The sequence below is a fragment of the Limanda limanda genome, chromosome 9 (genome assembly GCF_963576545.1).
Source record: "Limanda limanda chromosome 9, fLimLim1.1, whole genome shotgun sequence".
In the NCBI taxonomy this organism is placed as follows: Eukaryota; Metazoa; Chordata; class Actinopteri; order Pleuronectiformes; family Pleuronectidae; genus Limanda; species Limanda limanda.
Genome location: NC_083644.1, coordinates 23,270,577 through 23,296,418, shown reverse-complemented (window position 1 = coordinate 23,296,418; position 25,842 = coordinate 23,270,577). Strand labels below are relative to the sequence as shown.

At 43.2% G+C, this 25,842-nt stretch overlaps 2 protein-coding genes across 3 annotated transcripts; one reads left to right on the top strand and one right to left on the bottom strand.

The window, feature by feature from the left end:
* The first annotated feature begins 906 nt into the window (after positions 1–906).
* zmp:0000001174 (retinoic acid-induced protein 2) lies at positions 907–8,402 on the top strand. The gene is made up of 2 exons (XM_061078543.1): positions 907–957; positions 6,616–8,402. Exon 2 carries the CDS (start codon positions 6,692–6,694, stop codon positions 8,324–8,326), a length of 1,635 nt encoding a protein of 544 aa, XP_060934526.1. The 5' UTR covers positions 907–957; positions 6,616–6,691; the 3' UTR covers positions 8,327–8,402.
* Positions 8,403–11,815: 3,413 nt separating this feature from the next.
* On the bottom strand, positions 11,816–24,055 carry LOC133010879 (sex comb on midleg-like protein 2). 2 transcript variants are annotated; one of them, XM_061078530.1, is made up of 15 exons: positions 23,982–24,055; positions 22,094–22,227; positions 21,507–21,581; positions 20,999–21,069; positions 20,365–20,599; positions 19,803–19,891; positions 19,464–19,707; positions 17,355–17,620; positions 17,172–17,265; positions 16,858–17,061; positions 16,596–16,757; positions 15,847–15,975; positions 15,482–15,703; positions 15,229–15,392; positions 11,816–12,965 (listed from the first exon to the last, which is right to left on the bottom strand). In XM_061078530.1, exons 2-15 carry the CDS (start codon positions 22,113–22,115, stop codon positions 12,840–12,842), a joined length of 2,103 nt encoding a protein of 700 aa, XP_060934513.1. In that variant the 5' UTR covers positions 22,116–22,227; positions 23,982–24,055; the 3' UTR covers positions 11,816–12,839. The 2 variants fall into 2 exon arrangements, with proteins under 2 accessions (XP_060934513.1, XP_060934514.1); XM_061078531.1 differs by having other exon boundaries at positions 15,229–15,389.
* Positions 24,056–25,842: the final 1,787 nt, after the last annotated feature.

Genomic DNA, 25,842 nt, shown 5'->3' with positions numbered 1-25,842 from the left:
ACACTCTCATCTCCAGCTGCCGAACTCCTTTTCTCTCTGCCTCCGTCATCCGCCCGTCACCAGGATCAGTCTGTGTAGAGATAGTGTTTCAAATGAAAGAATGAAACCCAGTCTTTACCTCTATGATGTGTTTTATCTCTGTACAGTCCTCTGCTACTGTATATACTTTATTCTATTTTATTCTATTCCTTATATATTGTTGTTTTTTATATTGTTGTTTTATCTTCAGTGCACCAATGACACCAAGGCAATTTCCTGTATGTGCAAACATACCTGATTCTGATTCTGACTTGTTATATTCAAACGTAACAGGAAGGTAGCGGGTACCAAGGTGATACTGGGGTCAACCAATCTCCACCAGGTTTGGTTTTTGGACAATTATTGCATTGACCCTGAAAACCAGCAAGTGACAAACAACATATCATAATACACAACAACAAATAACAATACACTGCTAGGGTTATTTATTTGTTGCTATGTCTATTTGATTTGTCGACGTTATTTGCACTTCAGGACCATTGTAAAGTCTTGACATGAAATAAACTCACAATTTAAATAAAATGATAAAAAAAACATATTTAATCAAATTGTATGTGTTCCTCTTTTATATTTAGATGTATTTAAATGGTTAATACGGTGTTGTTAAATTGTTAAAGTTGTTCTCATGTTTAGAAATACAGCCGTATTTCATTTAATTGTTAAATGGAAATAATTATTTTCCATCTGTCTGTGTGAAGGGGGAGGGGAGGGGGGAGGGGGGAGGACCCGGTGACGGAGGTGCGCGCGCAGCTGGCTCCGGAGTCAGCAGGACGGGGTCTGGAGTCGCGGCCGCGCGCAGCAGATAAATAAGCAGCCTTATCTCATTTCTTTTCTTTTTTTCTCCGGTTCTCATTCCTCGGCAGCGGAGGGACGGCGCCGGGCTCCGGGAGGCTGCTGGGCCGCGGCTCGGCTTCACAGGTGAGAACACGTCGCTGCTCGCTGGGGACTGAATGGCAGAAGAAGAAGGAGGAGGAGGAGGTTTAAAGGGAAGGAGGTGAAGCGGCAGGGACGAGGCTGCTCCTCCGCTGGCTGTTCCCTCCCGGTGCCGTTAGCACGCAGGGTACCGGGGGGGTGAAGCTAGCGGCCCTGGTGGAACAGCCGCTTCACCTCCTTTCCGCAGCGTCACGGTGGAGGAGCTGCTGCTGCCGGGATCAAAGCTCCCGGTGCCGACGCGTCTCTAACATCACCGGGAACATGTGACGGAACTTTTCAAATAACAGGATGTGATTCAGCGCGAGACGGGTTTTAATCCTGTTGCTAATGGCAGCGGAGGCTCACGCGCCCTCACCGCATCACCGTGTGATGTGAGGAGACGAGCGCGTGCACGGGGCGCGCGCACAGCATCCCTCCTATCACCCCCCCTCTCTCTTCTCATCCCCCCTTTCATGGAGAGAGAGATATATTGTGTTTGTGTCTGTCTGTTGGTCTGTGTGTGTCTGACTGTAAGTGTCTCCCTGTCTGTCTCCCTATATGACTGTCTGTCTGTTTATCTGTCTGTCTGTCTTTTGCCTATCTATCTATCTATCTATCTGTGTTTCTGTCTATCTGTCATTTGTCTGTCTGTCTGTCTGTCTGTCTGTCTGTCTGTCTGTCTGTGTGTCTGTGTGTCTGTGTGTCTGTGTGTCTGTGTGTCTGTGTGTCTGTGTATCTGTGTGTCTGTGCTGTCTCCGTCAGTAAAGGAGTGAGGACAGACATTCCCAGAATAACTGTGCCTGTTGCGTTCAGGCTCCTGTTGTTGTTCCAGCCTCTGGCGTGTTGTGTTTGTGTCCTGACACATGTGCACAGCTGCCAAACCACAAATGTAAGAAACTATACCAGCAGTGATATCAAAAAAGAACAACTTATCTTCCATGGACACACCCACATCCTGTTCACACTCTTATTCTAACTGAACGTGGTTCTAATATCAGGTCTGATTGTCCTTTGTGTTCAGTGTGTGACAAGCAGCTGTAGAGTTCACACAACAGCACTGGGCCATGTGATGCAGACCCATGGTGGAACTGGGGATGAACGTGGTCAAACTCCTCACGGTTATTTGTTCTGTTTCAATCAGTAGTGGCCGTAGTTGCCGTGGTGATTTGGTTGATCCCGTATCGGCAATGTAAGTGTTGCACATTTATGACATGGTGCTATATTTCTACTTCTATTGACAATACAGTCGTAAACATGTTCCGGCTGCTGTGATCATGACACAGAAGTTTCAAATGGTTTCATCTCTAGTTCTAACACATCGTTGGCTATATTCCTCGATGGCACACTGGACTCCACAGACTGTCTGTTACACACTCCAGGGTTATTACAGCTGGACGAGTCCGAATTGTGAGATGATCCGTCATATCTTGAGTTTCCGTGTGGCATGCAGGAGATCAGCTGGAGGGAGCGGCGGGTGAATAACAGGAGATAATTTGCACTGATGTGAGAATAGAGTGTGCATCAGTCCAAGGACGTGAAGCTCATGACGAGTCTCCCTGTGTCTCTCTAATGAGATGTAATTGGCTACTGGAGCGGAGGGGGCGTCGAGAGCGATGACCTTTAGATCATCAGCGGCGCTCCATCCATCCCCCACCGCTTAGAACGCTCAGATTAAACCTACGACAAGGAAGGAGCGAAGAAAGAAAGAGACCAGTCCCTGTTAGGCGTTGGTTTTAATGCGATTTAAGTAAAAGGCTTTGTTGTTGTTTTTTCCTCCGTGCTGTTGTCTTAATACGACGAACATTCCACCAATGAGGCAAGGAAACCAAAAAAACTGAAATGTGGAAATCATTACAGCAACAGGGACAGGGGAGGGATTTTATTTGGCTCCCTGTTAGGTCTCCTCTTGCCTATTTACTCAATTAGCTGTTACTGGTGAGTGAACACAAACCTCTAACAGATGATGGAACGGCCTCAGATGTGTGGCTGCTTTTATCCCAGTTTGAAAAAGGACTGTGCGTACGTTTGTTTGTGTTGCGTGCTTCTTACATTAGCTCATATAATGAAAACTACATTAGGCTGATGCTATTTCTATCCTCTACTAACTCTATCATCATGTTGAAATGAGGTTCTATAACAGTGGTGACAAACTGGATTTAGGAAGATTAATATGTTCCCTATAAAGCTTAGATTTTCTGATCCTATCTATAGTCTGGATGCTTACCTTTCATCGGTAAACAAAAGAATATAATACAGCACATATGAAGAAACGATACATTACCCGGAATAACATTTCAGAAGTAACAGGAGTAACATTTTTCAAATGTAAAGTGCTATGTGGCTACTGAGCTCAATGAGTCCTTAATTCCTCCTGTGTTGCCATTGAGCTGCATAATGAAGTTAGGGATTAACAGATTAACAAAGTAAGAAGAACCAAATAAAGTAAAAAAGAAACAACCCAAGACATTGGTTGAAATGACTCATCAGCAGGAATCAAAGAGTTAATTTTTGATACCCATCATGTGACCCGGCTCTGTGACCTTCCTTCTCTGTGATAACATGGAGACAAAGCAACACCACCGAGAAATAATGTAACAGGAAAAAAGATGAGCAGGGTCTCTATGTACCTTGGCTCAGTCCACACTCGGCTGTTTAAACTTCCTTCTTTTCTTCAACTCTGTGAGTTTGTGCTCACATGATCCAAGTGCAGAGGAGGTGGAGCAGGCAGCTGCTTTGTGTTGTGCCCGGCGTCAGGTCATCTGATGTGAAGGCTCAGAGAAACGCCCACTTACATCATTTTTATTTCTTCCGTCTTAAAAAAAAACACATAAATAAGATGTTTCACCCGACAGGGCACAATTAAAGGGAGCGCACTATCTGGGTTATTTTCCCTCGCTTCGTGCTCTCTCGGGCCAAACCATTACAGTTTGTGACAGTGGGGGATTCTTAACCAAGAAAGACTTCTTTCATTTTGGTCAGTGAGGCTTCATCGTGCCACAGACCTCATGACCGTGTTATCGAGCAGGAAATGTGTAGCCTCAAACTTCCTGGAATGTCCACAGTAGAAAAATAGAATCAACCCTATGTCCCATTCAAAGTCTTAATTTTAGGACATTAGATCAAAATATCCTTTTTCTAGAGAACCAAATAAGATAGAAAAATTACTTGTCTACACTTAGAGGAGTAAATATCTTTTGTAATAGTGTTGCCCGTGCAATTGTGCAGTATACGTGTGTGAGACTGATGTGTGTTCAAGCCTTTGTTTCTATTTTTGTGTCAACAATTTGTCCAAGTCCTCATTGTCTGGTCTGATGTGAGGACCAAGTCTCCTTCACTCGTCACCAATCGACCTGCGGTTTCAAGGTCCTTCCAATACATCTGATCATGAGTCACTCTCAGCTGTCCATCATGCTGCATCCAACATTTAAAGGTTCAGTTTGTAGAATTTAGTGACATCTAGTGGTGAGGTTGAATGTTACAGCTGATTACACCCCACCTCTACCTCCCCTTACAAAAAGGAAAGAGACACTGTTGTTTTGTTGTCATAAAAACTCAAAAGGTGTTTAGTTTGTCCACTCTGGGTTACTGTAAAAAACATGGCGGGCTCCGTAGAATGTAAATATATAGAGTCCATTTTAGGGTAAAGAAAACAACAATTAGTACCATTTAGATTAAACACCCTAGTGATAACATCACTAGGATTATTTTATAGAACATTTCTGCCAATAGTCCCCTTTCACCTAAATATTACACACTGAACCTTGAATGAAACCAAACTAATTAAAACGACAGAGACCATCTTAGAGAAAAATGTATCTGACATCTACTTTTTTTAGTGTGCTCCATGCAGCTAACATTGAGGAGGGGGGGTTTATCACTTATTTTGAGCTAGCCACCAGGGGGGGATTAAATGATTTGGCTTAATTTTTTTGGAACTGTTCATATTTATGACAATCTATAGGACAAAGCAGCGTCCTCTTTGAACCATAAAAACCAGTCAGCTCTATGCTGTGTCAGGGAAAGATGAAGAGATACTTTCGATACATAGTAATTTTCAATTGGGTTGTTGTGGGGGTTTTTTTATTCCCAAGGTGGGTCCCTCCCCATGTGTCAAACGGGGACTAGGTTATCGGTCGCCCATCTGGCTCCAGAATCCTCAGTGTAATCCATCAGAGCCTTATTACAATGTCCCATCTATGCTGCTCAAAGATATAAACCCAGCCTGGGGGGTGGGGGGAGAGAGGGCTGCTGCTCACTGAGGCAACCCAACACCACATGAAGGCTGCTGGGAGGAGAAAGCTAAAGTGTCACGCTTTTTTCTACAAAATTGGAATTGTGTATGTGTGTGTTTGCATTTAATTGAGTTGTTCAATTAAAAAAGGCCAGGCAGTGCGGGCCCACCTTTATGTTTTCGGTTATTTATTTAAAGCTGTGGCCCCTTCGCAAGACCTGAACATTATCCTCGGTGCCTCCATCAGGATGAATAATTGACCTCGCTGACACGGGACACATTGTACCTTTAGGCCCCCGAGGGACTTTCCTCACTACGGATGGATGAGGGTTGACAGCCAGTGCAGGCGGGACACGTGTTGTGTGGAGGTGTCTGCAAACACACAGTGGGGTGATAAAAGCCCAAGGACGACCGGCATGCTCTCCTAGGATGGTAGATCAAATGAATAGATGGATGGGTGCTCAATGATAATGATGCCTTTTCCTGTTCCTTCTCTATGTCAATGCTGCAGCTCAGGGGGTTTAAATAAACCAGGGGCGGGGCCAGGGGGCACTGGAATCTGATTGGCCCTGCCAGTAAACTAAGTCTGTAAAAAAAAAAAAAGGGTCACTTATTTTTATTTTGTAACCTTAATTGAAGAGCACAAAATCTCATTCATATCCGAGGTCTCAATTTCTTGTACAAAGACTCTGCCGTCTGTATTATACTCCAACATCATCCTCACTCTTATACTCTTATATACTTATTAGTTTGTGCTGAGCAATGAGGTAAAAATAATACAATTCACCAGTAGGTTTACATTTTTCCTACAGTGGGAAAAGCTGTAGTGGAAGTGGACCCTTCTCTTCTATCTAACATTATTTATTTAAAGGGTCACTCTGAACCAATTGTACTGGGGAGTTCCTGACAACCTGTGAAACCCCCCCCCGCTCTAGAGGAGATTTGTCAAGTCTGAGAAAATGACCTTTATGATGTTGAAGTGATGTCATCAGGACTGGGCGATCACAGCAATTTTAACAGAAGGCCACAAAATAAAAATGCACAATAGAGCTGTGGTGCTTCAAATATGTTTAAATGATTTACTAAGCTGCATTGTGGGAAATGTAGGATCCAAGGTTTTTTGCAGCGTTACCAATCATTTTACTGCCTTTTTCCATTTGAAAGAATTTTTCATTAGAACCATTGAAAGGCATAAAGCGATAGTGCTGAATCTAAAACCATTGTTTGATTTCTTATTTCAGTTCTCCAGCTGTTGTTCTTCTTGAGCTGTGTTAAACACAACATAGAGAACATGTCCTTCAAATACTCGGAGGACAAATTCCCCTCAACTCTTATACTGTGTACACTTAGGTATGTCTGTGTGTGTGTGTGTGTGTGTCCATGTCAGAGTGAATAGCTGACACGACCAAACAGTGTGTTTTCCTCTGTTTCAGGACTGCTTTGGAGAATATGGATGAGACTCATCAGTAGCACTTGATGAATATTTTGAGCGACTGTTCAAGCTGAATTATGGAGGGCAGCAGTGATGTGTCTGGACCCACGACACAGCCGCAGACTGACAAGTGCAGCGCAGAGGTCAGAGGAAGAGAAGTCCGTTGCAAAGTGGACGATGGAGCGACGGCACTCGCTCCCGGTGACTCAGGACTGACCAAAGGAGGCCTCTCTAGCCTGGTGGAGCCTACTGCACCGTCGGTGGTGACTCCCACCGCCGAAGCTCCAGGAGGCGTGTCGCTGAAAGTTTCCACAACTGTGCTGCACCCGCTGTGTCTGGGAGAGAGCCCACTGATGCTGCCCATTCACCTCCAGATGGCCGGAGCAGCCGGCTCCCAGCTCAGCCAAATGGGGGCAGCACCGTACCTGATAACAAGCCAAAGCCCTGTTTCCCTTCCCCTGGTCCTGGATCAGCAGGTCCTCCAGCACATGAGTCCCTCTGTCATTCCTCAGAGTGCTAACTGTCCGCAGCTGCCGCTCCACAACAGCATCCTCTGTCAGAATCCTTTGACGTTTGCTTTACCTCCAGCTGTTGACCAGAAGTCAGCAGGACAGACGCAGGATGCTAACCTGCTCTCTCTCCTCCAGAATCCAGCTTTTGCTGCCATCTTACAGGACCTCTTCTCTTCACAGGCCGGCTCCTCCACCTGTCAGTCACCAGGCTCTCCCTTCTTCCCCCTCCCTCCGCTCACACCTCCCTACACCTCCCCTCTGGCCCCATTGGTCCCTCCTGCCACACTTCTCGTCCCCTACCCCGTCATCATCCCTCTGCCAGTGCCTCTGCCCATCCCACTCCCCATCCCCATCCCTGTCCCTCAGACTGAGGATTTAAAGGGGAACATGACAAAACCAGTTTGCACAGTGAGTAAAAGTACTCAGACTTCACCAAAAGACACTACCTCTCCTTCGGTGTTGTCAAGCAGATACGTGCCCCTGTTGCAGCCACAACATGTGTCCCTGTCCTCACTTCCTGTAGAAGAAGGACAGGTGTTAGATCTGTCCATCAGGGCATGTCCAGTTGAGCCAAAACAGGAGTTCCCCATCTTTCAGCAGGACAGTGTGCTTGACTTGTCAGTGCCTGGTGTGAGGAAAAAGTGTGTTCAGTCGTGCAACTCCAGTGGACGAGACAGAGAATTAGCTTTCCAGTCCAGTCAGGACACAAGTGGTACTTCACTGTCTGTTGAATGCACTCAGAGTTTAGATTCCAAACTCCTGGGCAGTCTGGCCTCGCTGGAGTTCACCCGGCAGCACAAGTGGGTGGTGGACAGCAGCTCCGGTGGGCCGGGCTCCCTGGGTCAGGAGGCGTCGCTCGGGGGGGCAGGAAACCTCGAGGTCGTCAGCACCTCACAGACGGCCAAGGTCATCGTCTCTGTGAAGGACGCCATCCCTGCCATCCTGTGCGGGAAGATAAAAGGTCTCTCAGGAGTCTCCACCAAGAACTTCTCCATCAAGCGGGACGGCAGCAAGGGGCCGTCTCTGCAGCAGCTCTACGGCGTGCCGTCGGCGTCCCAGGGAGAACAGCACGACCCCAACGACCCTCTGAAAAAGGTCCCTAAAAACAGAGCTATCAAATTGAAGAAGGTCAGCTCGCAGGAGATCCACTTCCTCCCCATCAAGAAGCAGCGACTTGCGGCGCTGCTGCCCAGGAAGTGAGAGCGCTCGGCAGAGGGGGATTAATTGCCTTGCCTCTCTCCGGTGATCCCTCCCTCCCGAGTAACATAAAACACATGCAGGGACATCGGTGATCAATCTCACACACTTAAACGTCCAATCAAAGCTCTGAGTTTGGCTGCTTCTGAAGGTGCGGCTCATGAATGTCTGACAGCACGACGCAGAGGTTCCAGAGCACACTGCTGTGTCGCTCTGTAATGCACTGCTCCACAGTGTTCCCCTCAGCCACAACCCTTTTTTTCCTGTGTGGCAGCTTAATGGGCTCTCTGCCAAGCTTTGGAGTTTCTCTTTATAAATCTGAGATGTGAAAGAACAGTTCTGACTTTATAATTACAACAAAGACACATGGGTTCCATTTTTCCATTTCGCCTCATGGTTTGTCTCCATGTGTCATTTTTCTTTAAGTGCACTGACGTTCTTGCCGCTCGGAGCAGATCGGAATCCACTGGCAGGACGCGACCCAGACGGGTAAACTGTGCGCAATCGTCGGAAATTCTCAAAGTAATCATCAGTAGCTCGTCGGAGCGATTTGGTCCTCTTTGATTGGCTGAGGGTTTTTAGCGTGACAGGTTAATAAGGACTTGGAGAGGCCATGTTAAAATGAGCGCTGGCAACTGTTGCAACAAAACACATTCTTACTTTGTGGAACAGCAGGGAAAAAAGGGATGTCTTAATTGTTTTCAGATTTAAACAACTGCCTAAATATGAGTAAAATGTTTCTGGAAAGTTTTGTTTTGTTCCAGTTGCTGGATGAATTTGCCTCACAGCAAGTGTATAAAGCACTGTAATCCCCTGCTCTCTCCTCTAACTTATTAAGTGAAGCTTGTGGACTGATTAAAACCAATTTAAAATCTGAGATGAAGTAGAAGGGGACAGAAGAAGTAATGTTGAGAGAAAATACTGTTCATATATTTGTGAAAGTGTGTGTTAGAAACAGTACGGGAGAGACTCCATCCCCCCTTTATCAAACATGTTGGTGTAAAACTTTTGTTCCAAGTAGTTAATTGTCATTTTGATTGATTTGTGCAGCACAGTGTTTTTTTTTAAACTGTCCCATGATAACGATCAGAGTAGTGAATGTGGAGCGTGTTGTCGTGTGTCCCTTGAGTTTTCCTACTGAGTGCACTTTGTCTTAGTTTAGTTTGAAAAGTTACAGGGTGTCCAACCTTTTCTGCTCAGACTGTTGCCCCTTTGTGATTTACAGCATTTATGAAAATCTGTGATTTACAGGCCAGGAACTAATAACAGCCATATGCAGACTGTCTGCATGAAGAGAGAGGAGGTGGAAAACCACATGAAGCTCCACTTTATACCATTTCTTATTTATGTTGATGTAACTTAGGAGGAACAGTGCATCTTTCTTTGACTGATGTCAAAGCTCTTTTCTCCACCGTGAACTAGTTTGACAATGTTGTACAGGACCTTAATTTATTGTTTGTACAACCTTTATTTATACAACATGTGTAAATACCTGATGGTCAGTTAGGAGACAAAGTGTGAAAGGATGTCAGTGTCCGTCTCCTGCAGCAGCTGTTGTTTCAGTTCAGACGTGGGAGAAGAAGCTGTTGAACTATTGGCAGTTCAATGTTTGCTCACTGTACAGTTTGTGTGTTTTTTTTATATTGAAGTGAACTAAAATGTCCAAGGTCTACATTTCCATGTCTGCCTTTTCTTCATGAAGTTTTCTACCTGAAGTTTGATGTGTCAGAAGTCACTCGGATTCGCTCAGATAAGAATCAGCTGTAAAAAAGACAAAATGTTTGTATTCACCTGATTTCACCGTCCTCTGAGAGAGGAGGAGGAGGAGGCTTCTCACGCTGGGTGAAGGTCTCAGCAGCCTACAGCCGAGTGCTTCAAAAAGTGTGTATGGTCAGGTGCTGAGGAAAAAATGTCTGGATGTTGTGTTAAACCAAGGCATGTTTACAGTGAATTCACCACACACACATACATGTACACACACACACACATACACAAAGATACACTGCATGAAGTGCCAGTGACATAACACAAGAGCTTGGAGCATGAAGAGTGCCGATGTGCAAATGACTCGTATTAATGCTGCTGGTAATAATGTGTCTTTTCCACCACAAAACGCTGCATCACGTTCATGTTGCTGTTCAGAGCGAGAAACACAAACCCCTCTTCATATCTGCGTGATCGAACAGAATCATTTCCCTCAATGCCTCAAGTGTTCTCAAACTGTTATGACAGTCTTATTGCAGTCGTCATTTTTCTTGTCGTAAACATGAGCAGGTCTGGTTTCTTTCTCGCGCCTGAGAGGTAAAGTTTCAAAACGAACGTCACACCGGCCGACGTGAGGAGTTCAGGGATGGAAATGCAGAGTTCTTCTGACTCGATGTAGCTCTGTTCTCACTGTGCAAAGCGTGTGTGCTTTTTATGAGATGGACAGCTGGTTTCCTGAGTGAACTTCTGTTGGTAACACTGGTATAAAATAAAAAACAATTCATCAACTTTGTTCCCCTCTTTTTAAAAAGCATCCTTAACGCAAAAGTCCCGTTATCAAACCCCATTTAAATCACTCAATCCAGATCTTGGGTCTGCACCTAAGTGCACTAACTCACTCATCAGTCCCCTAAACATGCCTGATTTGTTTTCATCAAGGTCAATGAGTTATTCTCTGAGAAATTGATGAAAATGTGGAAAAAGAAAGTGAGTTTCTGTTTCCTGGAATCATTCCCCTTTCTGGATCTGCACAAGAATGGAATGAGTTTTCCCCTTGGTTAGCTCCACCCCTCCATTAGACTTTTATGAAGTTGTTTGTGTGTAATCACGCTTTGAAATTAAAACCAACTGGGGAGAAAAGAGCACTCGAGCAAACTCCAGTGCGAAAACAACAAACTAAAAACACAGATGCCATTGATGAGAAAAAATTTGTGTATTTTGACTTTTTAGTGAAGTTTATGTCCATCAACATAGATAGAGGGCAACTGCGATTATGATCTAACTGTAGCCAGCCACCAGGGGGCGATCCAATTGATAAGGCAGTTACATGGAAATCCATCAAGTAGTTTTTGCATAATCCTGCAAAGAATGGCGTACATGCATTTTTCTTTGATTTATATAAAAAAAAAGGAAAATACACAACATCATAAACATGTATTGTTTATCTGGTGTGACATATTGGACATGTGACTTTTTTCAACACATTTTTCAAGTACTTTTAAAGACAATGCGAGAGGAGAAGATCAAAGCACTTCCGTCGTGTGTTTGAATATCATATGGCACAAGGGAATAACAGGAAAATTCTGTTCAGTATCTTATTATAAACATTGTGCTACAAAAAGCTTGTACTAACAAAGACCACGTAAACCTGAGAGATGTCGTAGGTAAAGCAAGGCAGACTCTAGTACTGGGTTGAGTATCGGAACTAAAAGCACTACGTTAATTTTTAAAAAGCAGAAGGAAATCAACTTGGAAATATATCCCTCCCACCCCACCCCCCCACCCCTTTATCTTCACATTTCTAACTTATGTATATGATTTCTTTAAAATATTACGTTTCTACAAAATGTACATTCTGTCGCTGATATTCATGGTTAAACCCATAAAACTGTACACATCTGTTTTCGTTGCTAACAGTGATTGTAACGGTCGAAAGTGACGATGCGGAGGCCGCCGGCAGAGACCAATGAGCTTACATGATCGTGACTGATCCAAAACAAAATAAAACACAAGAACTTAACATAGAAAGCCCTTAGAAATGTCGGGTTTGCACTTCCTCTGCGATCTGTCTGTTGAAATGGACGCTCCGGAGAGCGCGAGAACGGCACAGAGACCAGTGGGAGGCGGAGACACAATAATACATGACGCCATGAAAATGACCAAGCATCTGAATACGTCTGTCTAGCACTGAGTGAAAGAGGTGGAATGCACTGTCGTGAGCATTTTTCAGGAAGGGAGATACACCCATAGTGTAGGCAGACAGGTGGCACAACAGCTATGCAACAGCACGGAGACCGAGAGCATCCAAATTCTCTAGAAAAGAGGAGGGAAGAACGTGAAATGGATTCTTTTTCAGTTTACCAACCCGTCCTGGAAAATCCGTTGATTGGAAATTCAACAGTAATAGAAACATTATATAAGAAGAAACATTCTCCATCTTTGGGGGATCCAAAACCAGGATCAAAAGATTTCATCCGTGTAAAAAAAAAAAAAGGAAAAACATGTCCACATGTGCTATTCAATGTAAACACTACAGGGATTCTTTTCCTTTGGGATTTCATTACGTCAGTGGCGTCTATTCGACTTGAACAGCTTCTCGCTCACTGATGAGGGGATGAGGTAACGTGTCAGCACGGCACACCTTCTCCACTCTGGAAGTCTGGACCAAGGTGCAACATGTAGTCAGTCTCGGGAGGCGGAGTCTGGAGTAACGTGTCGTCCCTGCGTGCCCCATGAGTCAGTGTCTAAGCGCCGGCTCCTTGGAGGCTTGTTGCCCAGGGGTCCGGCAGGAACAGGGGTGTCCTGCTTCCTGTTACACTTTGCCTTGTTTCAGCCGCTCTATGTGGTGACATAACTTCAGTGCAGGCCCCAGCTTCAGACCCATGTACTTCATGATCATGTCGCTCCGTAGCAGCATCAGGGCTTTTCCATCAATCTCCTGTAGAAACAGAGAGGGAAGATAAATGAATCCAGAGCAGCCACTCATATGAATACCCTACATCCATACTACAATCTCATTATTTAAAAACAGCATTTTCAAACTTAATCTCTGTCCACGTGAGCATTTTGAAGCATCTCTAGCAGAGTTGATGTTTTTTTAAATGAACTAGTAGTTATGTGGCTGAAGCCTCAGTAGAGCTCATACCTCCACCAAGGCTCAACAGTCCCCGTCGATTCAATCACACATTCATATCAGTCAGATTTCAGTCTCCTAAATGGGCCTGATTTTTTTCATCAATATCTATGATTAACTCTCTGGGAAAACTGCAAAAATGTTCAGAAAAAGTCTTATCTAACAATGTTAAAGATCTGCCCCCTTTTTCCCTGACCAACTATGAATCCTTCCTCCAAATTTCATGGAAATTCATTCAGTTGTTTTGTGTATTATTGCTCACAATCAAACGAACAAATGAGCATAACCTCCTTTTCAGAGAAAACCCTGAACTTCTCTCCTGTCTGCAGGAGTGCGTGTGTGTGTCGGCTCATCTCTGTCGCTCTTCACACAGACTGACAATCAACATGTATTTAGTTATTAATCTATAAGATCATGAATCTGGATCGGTCCTGTCACTTTAACTCTCATTTCCTGGCCCTGCCTGCACGTTACATCTCGTCTTGTGTGGCAGGTGAACTGCATGAGGTCATGTTTGACCTTTTTCAGTGTGTTTAAAAACACCTTTAAGAATTCTACTGTGGTTAAGCGAGAAACTAGTACCCGGTTCATCCCTAATATGAAGTTTATATTAGAGGAATAGTATAAAAATAGCTGCAATTACAAAATCTCAGAATCAATACTAGCTTGTATAATAGAAACTACTAATGTGATGCAGCCCCACACCCTGTCAGTGGAGTGAGGTCATAACCTCTTTGTTTGAAGGTCTGTCTATCGATTTTTTCTTGGATTATCTTGTTTTTCTCCCTCAAAAACTGGAGCTCTGTCTCCAGCTCACACCGACCTACATCATCAGCATTGATGTGTCTGATTGCAGCTGTAGCTCCAATGCTTGAAGAAATGGATATAGACTCTTCATCAGCACTGTCCTTGACGGGTGTGATGACAGCTGCAGCTCCACGGCTTAAAGAAACGGAGGCTGGCTCTTCCTCACCAGTTGTTACTGTGTCAATTGAAGACTCATGTTTAAGGGCTTCACTCGGACTAATTCTGCATCATTCAGGAGGTTTTAAATATGTCATCCTATCTTCAGATTCAAGCTCTTTCTGTTTGTCTGGGAATCTCTGTTCTGCATCTTCTAATTTCCACTCAGTGCATAACCCAACAGTAGGTGATCCTCTGGCTGACCCAGCGGATGTAAAATAGTTCTCATCTATTCATATGGTCAATTACAAGGTAAGATAGAGTCTGAAAGTTCTGCGTGCATGATGCCAATACTCTTGAGGGCTTCACAAGTGACCAGTAGCTGGTGGGTCACAAAGTGAATTTTACTGAGACTCATTGACATTTATTCCCTCTCACACATCAGGTCAAAAAGGCTTCTGTCTTGAAGCAATCTTCATTCATTCTTTGGATTTGTATTGCTACCACCTCGGCTTCATCTCCACCGTCACTGTGAGCCCTTTATCAGGTACGAGCAGGTACTGCCGTAGAAATAAAAAACTTCTCTACTTCAAAAGATTGGTAAATTATTTGACATTGTCATTGTGGAGGAGATTACATCAATTGTAGTAGTGTTGACTTGTGCTTTCCTCTTGTGGTAAGTAAACAGGCTTTTTCCTGCATAAAGAAATTTGAGGCGGCTGCTTCCATCCAATTTTGTGCGGCCTCTGCCTCCTGACAAAATTCTAGTTCTTTGTTAATTGGGTCTTTTCATATAAATTTGTTACCATAACCTTTATTTTTGACAACTGAAATCTGATCACTTAATCTGAGTTTCAGAACAACTGGTCAAAATCGGAATTTTTTTTGGATATATCATATTCAAGAAGCCATGACCTCCATCAGTTAATATTTGGCACAGATCTTCACTTACACTCACATATTCTCTCAAAGCGTTCTTAAGATAAGGCTTTCACATGTGAAAAAAGGTTTTGTGAGATCACTGTGACGTTGATGTTTGAGCTTTGACCACAAAATCTATTCATCTTTTAGTCTTAGTCAGTGTTTGCACCAATAGCCACTGCCACTGGCTGTTGCCTGTGCAGAGGTGTAAAGAAAACCAAGTTGTGCTGTTGAGTGAACTCACATGTTTCCTGAACAGTTCAGCATGTGGCGCTAGTGCTGTGGGGTCAGCATCCCTGACGAACTGCATGACCTCCTCAATGGTCCAGGACGAGGGGTTTTTACTGGGCAGCTGCTGACTCTCCCGATCAGACGCTGCAGCCTCAGGGCCGGTGGTGGAGCTGGCTGCTGCCAAAGAACAGCATTCGCATTGATGATCAGAGGGAGAAGCAAGTATGCACATAAACTATATCTACTTCCACTGATCATTACTGCACCTTCAACTCGTCTGAGAGGCTGTGTGGAGCCGAGCTCTGCGGGGTTAGATGAGTGGCGGCGCATGGGAGTGCTGTTGCCTGGATGGTAGAGGCTGCTGGCCTGAGAGTGGTACTCTGAGGAACTCCGCACTGTTTGAGGACGAGGAGTCATGGAGTTGGAGGCGGAGTCCATGTAGCGCTGCTCCTTTATCAGGCCATTCTCCTCATGGGGCAGAGTCTCTGCTGAAGAGACCAAAACACAAGAGACATTCAAAAATCATTCTTTAAGAGCTTCTCACCTCTGAAACAATATCACATCAGAGTGGACCCATGCAGGACATCAGCAACAAAAAAACACCTGAGCGAATTAGTAATTTGAGCTGTACCTTCTGAAGCGTGAGCTTCTGTGCGTAAATGTTTAGGAGACAGAGGGGCTGCATACAGTGGAGAGATTCCAGAGAGACTGCGTTTGCTACCCCGAGCAAGAGAGGGAGCGTCCAACATCTCTTCTTTCACTAGAACACAGAAGCAAGGGAAAACACATTTTTAACATGTAGCCTATGACAAGTTAACAAATCTTGTCACACATTTCATCTCTGCAAACAGGGTGATGTACGTGTTCATCAGGAGTTTAATGTGCGGTGAATTGGAAAAAAATGAAAAAACTAGACAGTATTAATGGACATTTATTAAGTAGGAGCCAGCCCTGTAGTGTATATTTTCATATAGAGCAGGGAAGAGAGTTCCAGTCATAAATGGCCACTTGGATCAACCACGACACATGTCAATCAGGCGTAAACAGGGTCAATACTCCTTTAAACGATAAATGATCGGCAATCTGCCCCAAAAATCCTGATTCGGACACCCGTAAACACCACATGATCAGTTTCCTAAATATACCAGGGTTTTCTTCATCAAGATCCAGGAATTATGGGTTATTTCCTGACCCAAACCACATCACCCCTAGAGTGTTGTGGAAATCCGCTCGGTTGTTTTTGTGTAATCGTGCTTACAAACAAACAACAAACAAACTGATGGGTGAAAACATAACCTTGGCTGAGTGAAACTACCTACGATATGTCTCAGTTCTAGTTTAAGGACTAATAAATGTTGATTTGTGGTGGCCAGTTATTACCTGACTTGTTCCTGTCATAGGCAGAGTAGTGGCTGAACGGTTGGCTGCTGAACAAGTTGTCACATTGCAGATGACGACACATCGTCTCCAGGAACCGCAGCACGAAGGAAGCACTGGAAGCTGAAGGAAGTTTAACCACACGGACTACACCATCTGTCCTCACTGTGAAGAAGGACAAGACGTTTCAGTGCTTAATCAATCATCTGTCACTATGATGTCCTGGCTACTTGTACTGATAGCTGTTGTGTGTGTGTGTGTGTACCTCTGACAACCTCTCCTCCTCCTGAGTGAGTCTGCAGAGCAATGAGCAGGACTTTGGGCTGGTACGCACAGTCCACACATGACTGGACCACCTGCTGGAGCACAGCGTTGACCGGCCCCGGGCCAAAGTGGTCAGGCAGATGCTGCATCTGCTTCCTGTCCAGGTGCGGACCACAGTTCCCATGCTTATTTACATATACACACACTGAAATGACACAAACATTGAACAGATAAGATTCTCAGTTAATATCTTTAATGAAGTGCAGAACATGTGATGGCTCATTAAGGGAAGAAAACAACAATTAATCAGTTTACCTGTTGAAACCACTGAGTTGAGACTGGGGGGGCTTTCCTGTGGAACCAGGATGCTGGACAGCTGTGTCGGACCCTGCAGAATCTTGGACTTTCTCTGAAGAGACACAAGTTAATTTGTAGACACACAAACAAACAGAAAGTGAGAATAAACTACAGTTTAAATATGTATTAGCAGGGTCGCACCTTGCTTCCGGGTTTGGGTCCTCTCTTCTTGTGAGGCTGAGGTACAAGCTGCGTGTTTTCAGATATGGCTCCGTTCTGGGCAGCCGCTGCTTCTGCCACAGCTTTAAGAAGAGCGATGGTTTCGCTCTTGGGCCGACGGCCCCGGACCCCCTTTCTGACAGGCAGAGGGGGCAGAGGGTTGGGGAGCCTGTAGGGGGAGTGCATGGAACGCCTGCTGGGCTTGGAGGGTGACACTGGGAGACTCTGCAAGTTCTTTGGGAGGGTAACTATAATCACAACATAAACACAGTGAATAAAAGTGTCATTTACACAACATCATACTGAATGTGGCTTGGAAAAACTAAAAATAAGTTTTATTGGCACATTTAGTAGAATTAAAACCAGCCATGAATATGAAAAACAGGAAAATAGTGTTGGCATGGAGCAAGCAGTGGGTTTTGGTTCCAAAGATGAAACTGTCTTTGGACTGAAAATGCCGACATGTTCTCAATCTGTTCAATGTGAGAGGATAATAAAAATGAAGAATGGCTTAAAACTCTGTCCTTACTGTGGAGTCTCTCTTGGCTAATAAGGGAGACAGTATCTCTTGACCTGGTGACGATCACAGTGAGCTGTACTGCTGCTGCTGGCTAAAGCAAAGAAATGGAGTGGTGCCAAACTGGGCTTGGACAGGAGCAACTTATTACTGCAAATGGTGGATGAGGTGATGTCCTTTGTATCAAATGAATCATATTCATTGAGCTAAATAAATGAATATGATTCCAGAGTTAAAGATTGCACACATCTGTACCTACATAAAACCGCAGTATTATATGAACAGAATCCAGGACGAAAGCCCATTTACTGGGGCTGGTAAATACTTTTATGTTTCTGTGTGTTCTCACGATTCCTAAACAATTCCAACACGCACAGCAGAGTGCCAAATAATAAATCTTCAACCAAAACACAGCATGAGCTCAAAACACAGCCCACAGTGACGGAGGAGCCTTAGTATGCAGACTGATCAGCATTGGTTGGGGGAGGAGTAGTAAGGGTGTGTGTGGTTTTCCCAAACACACATGAGCAGGTAAATGTATTTATAGTGTAGCAGCAGCAGTGTGTCATGTGTGCAGTGATAATGTTCCCATTGTCCATCCAGTCTTGTACACAAACATAGTTGAGTCATGGCTGAGCAGCTTTTATATATACAGATTTTTCCATGCACAAGGGCTATGATGTGAGGAACATAAATCCTCTTTCCTTCCTCCCTCGCTCTTGTGATTCTGCCTGTTCCATCCCGCCCACCTAAACACACATCCACAGGACTCTTGTGTCTGCAGAGTTTCACATGCAATGCACAGTATGTCTCCCACAGCTGTTCACTGACAGCTCACGACACCAAAGTCTCTGAATGTCACTGCAGTTTATCAAGGGGACCGTGTTGAAAACACCAGGTTGAACTTGTTACTGAGCAACCCAACTGTCTTTGACAGTGTAGCCACGGTGACAGGATCAGAAATACATCTCTTAACATCAAGATTAACTAATGTGCATATGGAAAGATGCAAAATGTGAAAGAGATAAAAGGAAGTTTTACTCAAATAGGAAAATACTCAAATGTCTGTTTAAGCACATCACAGCACTGTGCCCTATCACTAAGTTTGACAATTCCTGGTTTAAACCCAGTTGTTTAAAGTTTAAATTCTCAATATTTTACTCATACTTACTTTAATTTGAAGGTGCTGGCACTTTAAAGCCAAAATCACCAACAACCAATCCAACCCCTGCACAATATTTAAAAACACAACTGCTACATTTAGTAAGACTGAAAACTTCTGTTCAGTGCCTTTCAAATACAGAAACAGTGAAATGTGCAAACATGTGTTACATCACAAAAAGATCAAGAGGCATAATTCTGGCTTTCTTTGTGTAAATTTGACTCTGAAAGACAACAAGCTAATTGTCTTTATGATGTCATAGCTGTGGCTACAGTTTTTTGTTGCAAGTGTGTGTGGGGGGGATGGGGATGGTGGTGGTTAATGAACGTGAAGCATTGATTAAAAACAGCAGCTTCTGCCTCAAACCTCTGTATGTGTAGACTTGTGCTGCCACCTACAGGCCAACACTCACCACTGTTGCCTGGTGACTGGAGGCTGTGCTTGGTGAGGGAGCACCAGCCCACAGGAAAGATGTCCCGGGAGTCACACTTGCACCAGTAATCGAAGGCGCCCCTCCAGCCGTCGAACATGACGAACACCTCATCACCCCTTACTTCCCCAATGGTGGCAGGGCAGATGAGGTATGGGTTCTTCTTGTCCACAGCCTCCAGCTTCATGCCTGGCTTGAAGTTGTTCTGGGGGGGCCCCGGAGGCTCCTGACAATGTGAGAAATATGCCCATTGCAGTAACTTATAGACACACTACTAATAAGATTGTGACATGTTAGTATAAAGCTTTTTTAAGTATGTACCTTTTTAAAGGCTGTTGCCGGAGCCATTTCTGCTCCATTCAAGGTTCTCAAAAGAAACATGGGCCATGAGGACGCATTCATCCGAAATCCTGGAGGAGAGAATTCATTAAAATTAGATGAGATGATATGTAAGAACACCATATATATTGTCATTAACACACCATGTGATATGTTGGATAATTTCTATCATTGTTGAAGAGAAAAAAATTATTTTTCAGCGTTAGTATAATTTTTTTCAGAATGCTAACTGGACTCGAGAGGGTTGTTGTTGTTTTTTTAATTCATAGATAATGTCAGATGTGAGATATTTATGAAGCACTGCTGTTATTAATTTGTGAGGTTGCAAAAATTGACCGTAAAGTTCTTTAAATCAGTGTATATCTACACATTCCAGATTTACTAAAGGATACAGAGAAAACATTTCTGAATCCAAATAATGATAACAAATGTTCCTCCACCAAGCAGCCTTTTTCAAATTGTGGTTCCAACAACTAAGCAGTGTAGCCTACTTATGAGTCACGTCAAAATTGTTCTTCCATCCCACCATGCCTGACTCTCTTACCCAGTGGCGGCTGCAACATGTCTCCATTCTTCTCACAGGTGCCGATGGGCTGAATGTCAGAGGAATCCACCAGTCGCCAGAAATCATTGCTGTTGTCACTTCCGTCCAGACGGAGACGCAGACGAACCCCAGTTAGACCCATCACTGTGGCAATGCAAACTGAAGTGGAATTGCGTGGGTCATGGGCTTCCAGCTTCATTCCCACTTTGAAGTCATTGGAGGGTGGGACACCAGCCTGGAGATAAGAGTCACTTTTACTGTTAACACCTCACAAAACATGGCTGGTTTAAATTATGTTTATTACACAATCTGTGGAAGCATTTAGTGGAACAGAGACGGGACACAGAAGAATGTGCATTTGTGAAGTTGTGCACTTTTTACAGTGGTGTGGCATATAAAGGCATAAATATAGAACATTCGAATGATTAAACTAATCACTACAAGAAAAAAAATCACAGAGCCACTGCTACTCCAGTAACAAAAACACAGGACAGACTTAAAAACACAACTCAGACTGCAATACAAAAGCAGCTCTTCAGTGGACTGACTGAGGCATCCAATTTGACACAGTGCACACTTCTGTCTTCATGCAACTGGCCCCAGCTAAATATGAAATGAATCGAGAAGGACATACCTGACGATAACAGCTTGGTGGAGCCGGTATAGATGATGTTTCTTTAAGATATTCTTCCCAGGTGAAAGCATCTGGAGAAGTTAAAAAAATTCAAAAAAGCCATTCCAAGCAACTTTGTTTATAATTTATTAAATAAAATCCAGGAAACACAATTAAGCAATATGCCACAGTATAACCCGCTACTCATCTATGAACTGTGGCATTATAAAGTATAAAAAGCTTAGTTCCTGCTCACTTTTACAGCCTTTCTCTGGTCCACTAGTATCACTCAGATGTGCATCCTTTATTTTATCGGTATGATGTGACCAAAAATCGGTGCTTAAACCTGTTGTCGAAACAACTTAGGTAATTCATGGTGCAAATGTTTTAGTATGAAAAATTACTATAGGGTTCTCTTGATGCCATGAAGTCAAACAGTTCTTATTATATTGAATCAAAGTAATATAAGGGACTAGGTCTCGAAAATCAAAAGATATACCACCTCAAAATACCAAAATGTAAAGTTCACCTTTATTTGTTGCAGGAGTTGTACCGGTTGGTGGAATTGTTCTTCCTGGTCTGTCTTTTTTGCCATCTTTCTGATCTAAAAATGACACAGCTGATAACAACAATGTTTTCAAATGTATGGAAATACAAAAATTATTCAAACTACATAAAACAAACTCTTTTTTTTTTTTAGATTAAATCATCAGAAAGGGCAAAGAACCTACATTGAACTCAACATTACAGTTACATTGTAATAACAAATCCATATGTTGATACATGTAACAAACACTGATAAATATACATTTCTGAGGGACTTTGTGTCAGACAACATTTGTTAAAAACCTGGAGCTGGTGACACAAAAAATATCAAATGAATGAATGCCTTCAGTAAAATGTTCAAATTTACAATCATAAAATGATTTAGAAATGAAGCTGTATTTTGCCACAAAGGTCTTTTCTCGTTTATCTCTTTTACACCAAAATTTGTGTGAGTGTATGCAGGTTTTTTGAAAGCAGGTAAACCCAATTCAAATGGAGAAGGACTCTGTTTTTGGCAATTTTGCCAACAAAACCAGAAGTCGAGAACACAATCAAATGACAACAACTTGCCTTTTAGCTGGGTTTTTCCCATGGTGACACGTGACCAGTGGAGACACTTCAACAATGATGACCGATGGTGACACCTCTACAATGACAATCAAGGTGCGGTACGTCGGCCCAGTATGCTCCGTTGTAGTTTTGTCCTGAAAATATCAAACATGAAAATATTTGATATGAAATGCTGTTCACACAAATACACAACAAACCCGCTCCACAGATTAGTTCATTCAAGCATATGAAGTAGAATCAAAACTACAATGTTGTTCATTAGCCTCATGATACAACATACAAGGGCTTTCGATGCTAGATCATGCAGATGAAATTTGATTAATTGTGAAGAAATCTGCAGTTTTTGTATGTGATTGTAGCTGTTTGTCTTCTTGAATATTCAATGTACCATTTTCAAACATTAAGTTGGGAACAGATATGTGAAAGTATATGTCAATAATACAAAAGCTGAAATTAAGGATTTTCCCCCCACAGTTAATCTATCAATTATTATCACTTAGTAACTGAAATATCAGAAAACGAGAAATGCCAATCACAATTATCTAGAGCTCAACATGGCACCTGTAACTCTGTTGTTTGGTCTAAAAAAAGTTGTAGCTTCAAATAGATTTACATTTACAATGATGTAAGAATAAAGCAGGAAATACAGTTATTTAAGAAGTGGTTTACTGCAAATGTATCTCAACTTATCGATAGGTATTTTAGCTGAAGCACGCACAACTAAGCTTGCGGACAACCCCAAATAATTATGCATGTTTACAAGTTTCTACTTGTAATTACACGTGCTTGGGACTTTCTGTAGAGCAGCTACTGATGGTTTTCTCAATGTACTTTGTGAAATGGAAAGTACAGGTCTAACTGTGAGTCTTGGTTCCGTTTGGAAACAAAGAGAGAAGTAGCTCTGGAAATAACCTGCAGCACATGAAACCTGGTGATGCTGTCAGAGAAGGGGACTTGGAGTGAAACCCACCACAGCCCCAGTTCCCGAGAGAGGTATTCCAGTAATGGACACTCCCCACGGAAACAGGAGGGCTGAGACAGGGTGGGTTTTGTTCCGGCCTGTGCTGGTGGACTGGGACAGACCCTGTGACACTCAACTTTTACCAGATTCCAGTACGATGCTAATGAAGTGAGCTGGGTCACAAGGAAACAAAAACTGATGCGCTACGTGTGCTGGGAAGGAACAGGACGTAACGCGTCGTCAGGTCAAATCACCTTTCACAGTAAAAACAGAAGCTAACTCAGCCACGGTACAATGAGCCATGTTGGATGACTAACGTGATTCCACTGAAGCTACCGCTGCCGTGTGATGGGCCACATTACTGCTTACGTTGTACACAATGACCCGACTGCTCCCTATAATATCTGACGTGACGTGAGAGCGTGGTCCAATATCTGAAAACGAATATTAGTGTACACTTTCTTCTGTTTTTCTTCCCCCTCCCTCCGCGTACACTGTTATCGGGCTGGTTATGTCATCTCACAACACCCTTTTAATATCAACTTGCTTGTTAACAGCTAGCTAACACATCGAGGTAACGTCGGGGGTTAATTGACTTTATGTATTACGATATAATTAAACAGCTGTTGTTGTTACTATTTCAAAATGGTGCGTCTTGGCTATCGAGCGCCGTATCTGATGTACAGCAAGAACACTTTGACGTTCCAGGTAATAGCCGGGGCCCAATGTTGACAACTGGGACTGCCTGATTTGCTAGCAACCGCTGCTGGCTAATAACTAGGTCGGCTAACCTCAGCGTTAACGTGAACCCTGCGAGAGTCAGTTTCCTCCATGTTATCAAGGAGAATCCCACACAACCAGGCTCGTTCGGCTTCTAGCGACATTCTTCCTCAACTCTACCTGATTGATTCCGAGGAACAAACTTACAAGTGCCGTCTGTTTTCCGACTGAAGATCCACTTTTCTCTATTCGTCAGCTGCCATTTTTCCACGAATGTAGTGTATTCTTACACGCATGTAAGTTATGCCAAAGATAGTGTGGTACAGAGCAGAGGAGAGCCACGACGTGGGGCTGAGTCTGTAGGTCGAGTTCGTTGGGCCAATCAAGTCCGGTGTTACCCAAACCTACAGCCAATACAAAAGAGGCTTGTTCATTTGGTCCAATCAGCGCCGGGGCTACTCGCTCTGTAATATTTGGATTCCAGAAAGCAACACGAGTGATCCATCTTCACTTTCGCTCGTCTTTACAGGGTCTTTCTCGTGCATCCCCTCCTGTGGTTCGAAACGGATCCACACAACATGGACCTTCAACTGGAACTCTAAACTAAACTAAATTATAAACAGAATAATTGTTATTTTTAAAAAGACAAGACGGAATTTCGTAATTAAATATATTGCAATAATAAAAAATAATTATATGAAATTAAATTAATTGTAAAAAAAAATACTATTATACATACTATGCAATTTAATCAAAAATGAAACCCAAACTGTTTCAATTCAAAGTCAGACAGTACATTAGAATAATAATAATTAAAAAACATTAAAACAACAACAACAGCCAAATGAAACAAGGTCAGAAAAAAAAGTTCTATGTCGGTAAAGTGTAAAAAGGGCACAACCTGCTCACAGATTCACTAGGAAGTTGTGCGTCAGCAGCAGTCAAACAGAAGAAGGGTGACTCAGAATCATTGTTGTATTCTAGTTTTAAACCGGTGGGGGTTTCCCCTCCTACACTTTCCTATCAGGTTAATGTTATTATAACCGTCCGCTATCAAACCTATATCGTCACTAATAAAACAAACTTCAGGAAAACAGGATGCTGATATCTTTGTGTTATTTGCAAATGATTGTCAGTTATATATACTGACTGAAATGTATGTCTCCACACAGACCAGGGTAAAAGCGGACCCATTGTTCGCATTACAAAATAATTTCCCATCCTCTTGACAATTGCTGAGGTTGTGGTTTTCATTTTAACTGGCTCTGTTATCCAGCAACAACCATTTCTATGGCGCTGACCGGCTGGCTCTTGATCAGATTTTTTCCTTGTTCCATCTCCAGTAAGTTACAGGAAAACTGCAGCCTGCTGTTTGCTCTGCTTTAATTTCTGAAATTGCATTATGAATTATATTTATTTAAAATTTCAACGATTTTTTTTATTTTTTAAACAAATGTGATAGTTATGTGCCCAACAGTTTCAAATTTGGTGAATAATCAAAATTTATATTTTATAATGTACAAAACATAGAAAATACTACTAACTGTTACTCAACAAACAGGGTTGACTAGTTCAGGTATAAGGATTAATTTATTTGTTAGTCCAGTAACATTGTAGCCCCTTGTGTTAATGTGATCAGTACAATTATAATCCAACTACTAGTGCGAAAATTGGGTTCTTTGAACCAGGTGGTTCATTTAATCAATTATAGGGTTTCGTATGTTAAGGCTCTTATATACTTCTACGTGTCCGTTTCTCGGAGAGGTCTCAGCGGGAGACAAAGAGTCTTTTTGATTTTTACTTCTCCGTCAGTCTACGTCCGGAAAAAATTCACCGCCAAACCCATAGGTGGCGCAACGGAAGACGAGCTCAGAGAAGCCTACCCCATTTGGGAAGAAGAAGTCCACGTGTCTCTGTTGACATGTTAGCTTGCGTCCCACACACTGAACCATGGCAACTAACAGAACTAAATAAAGTGACACCCAGCGGTCAAGATGCTGATGTTATAGTTTCTTAGCGCAGCGGTTCCCCGGTCTTGTTTCCGAACTGTGTTGCTGATTCCACAGCT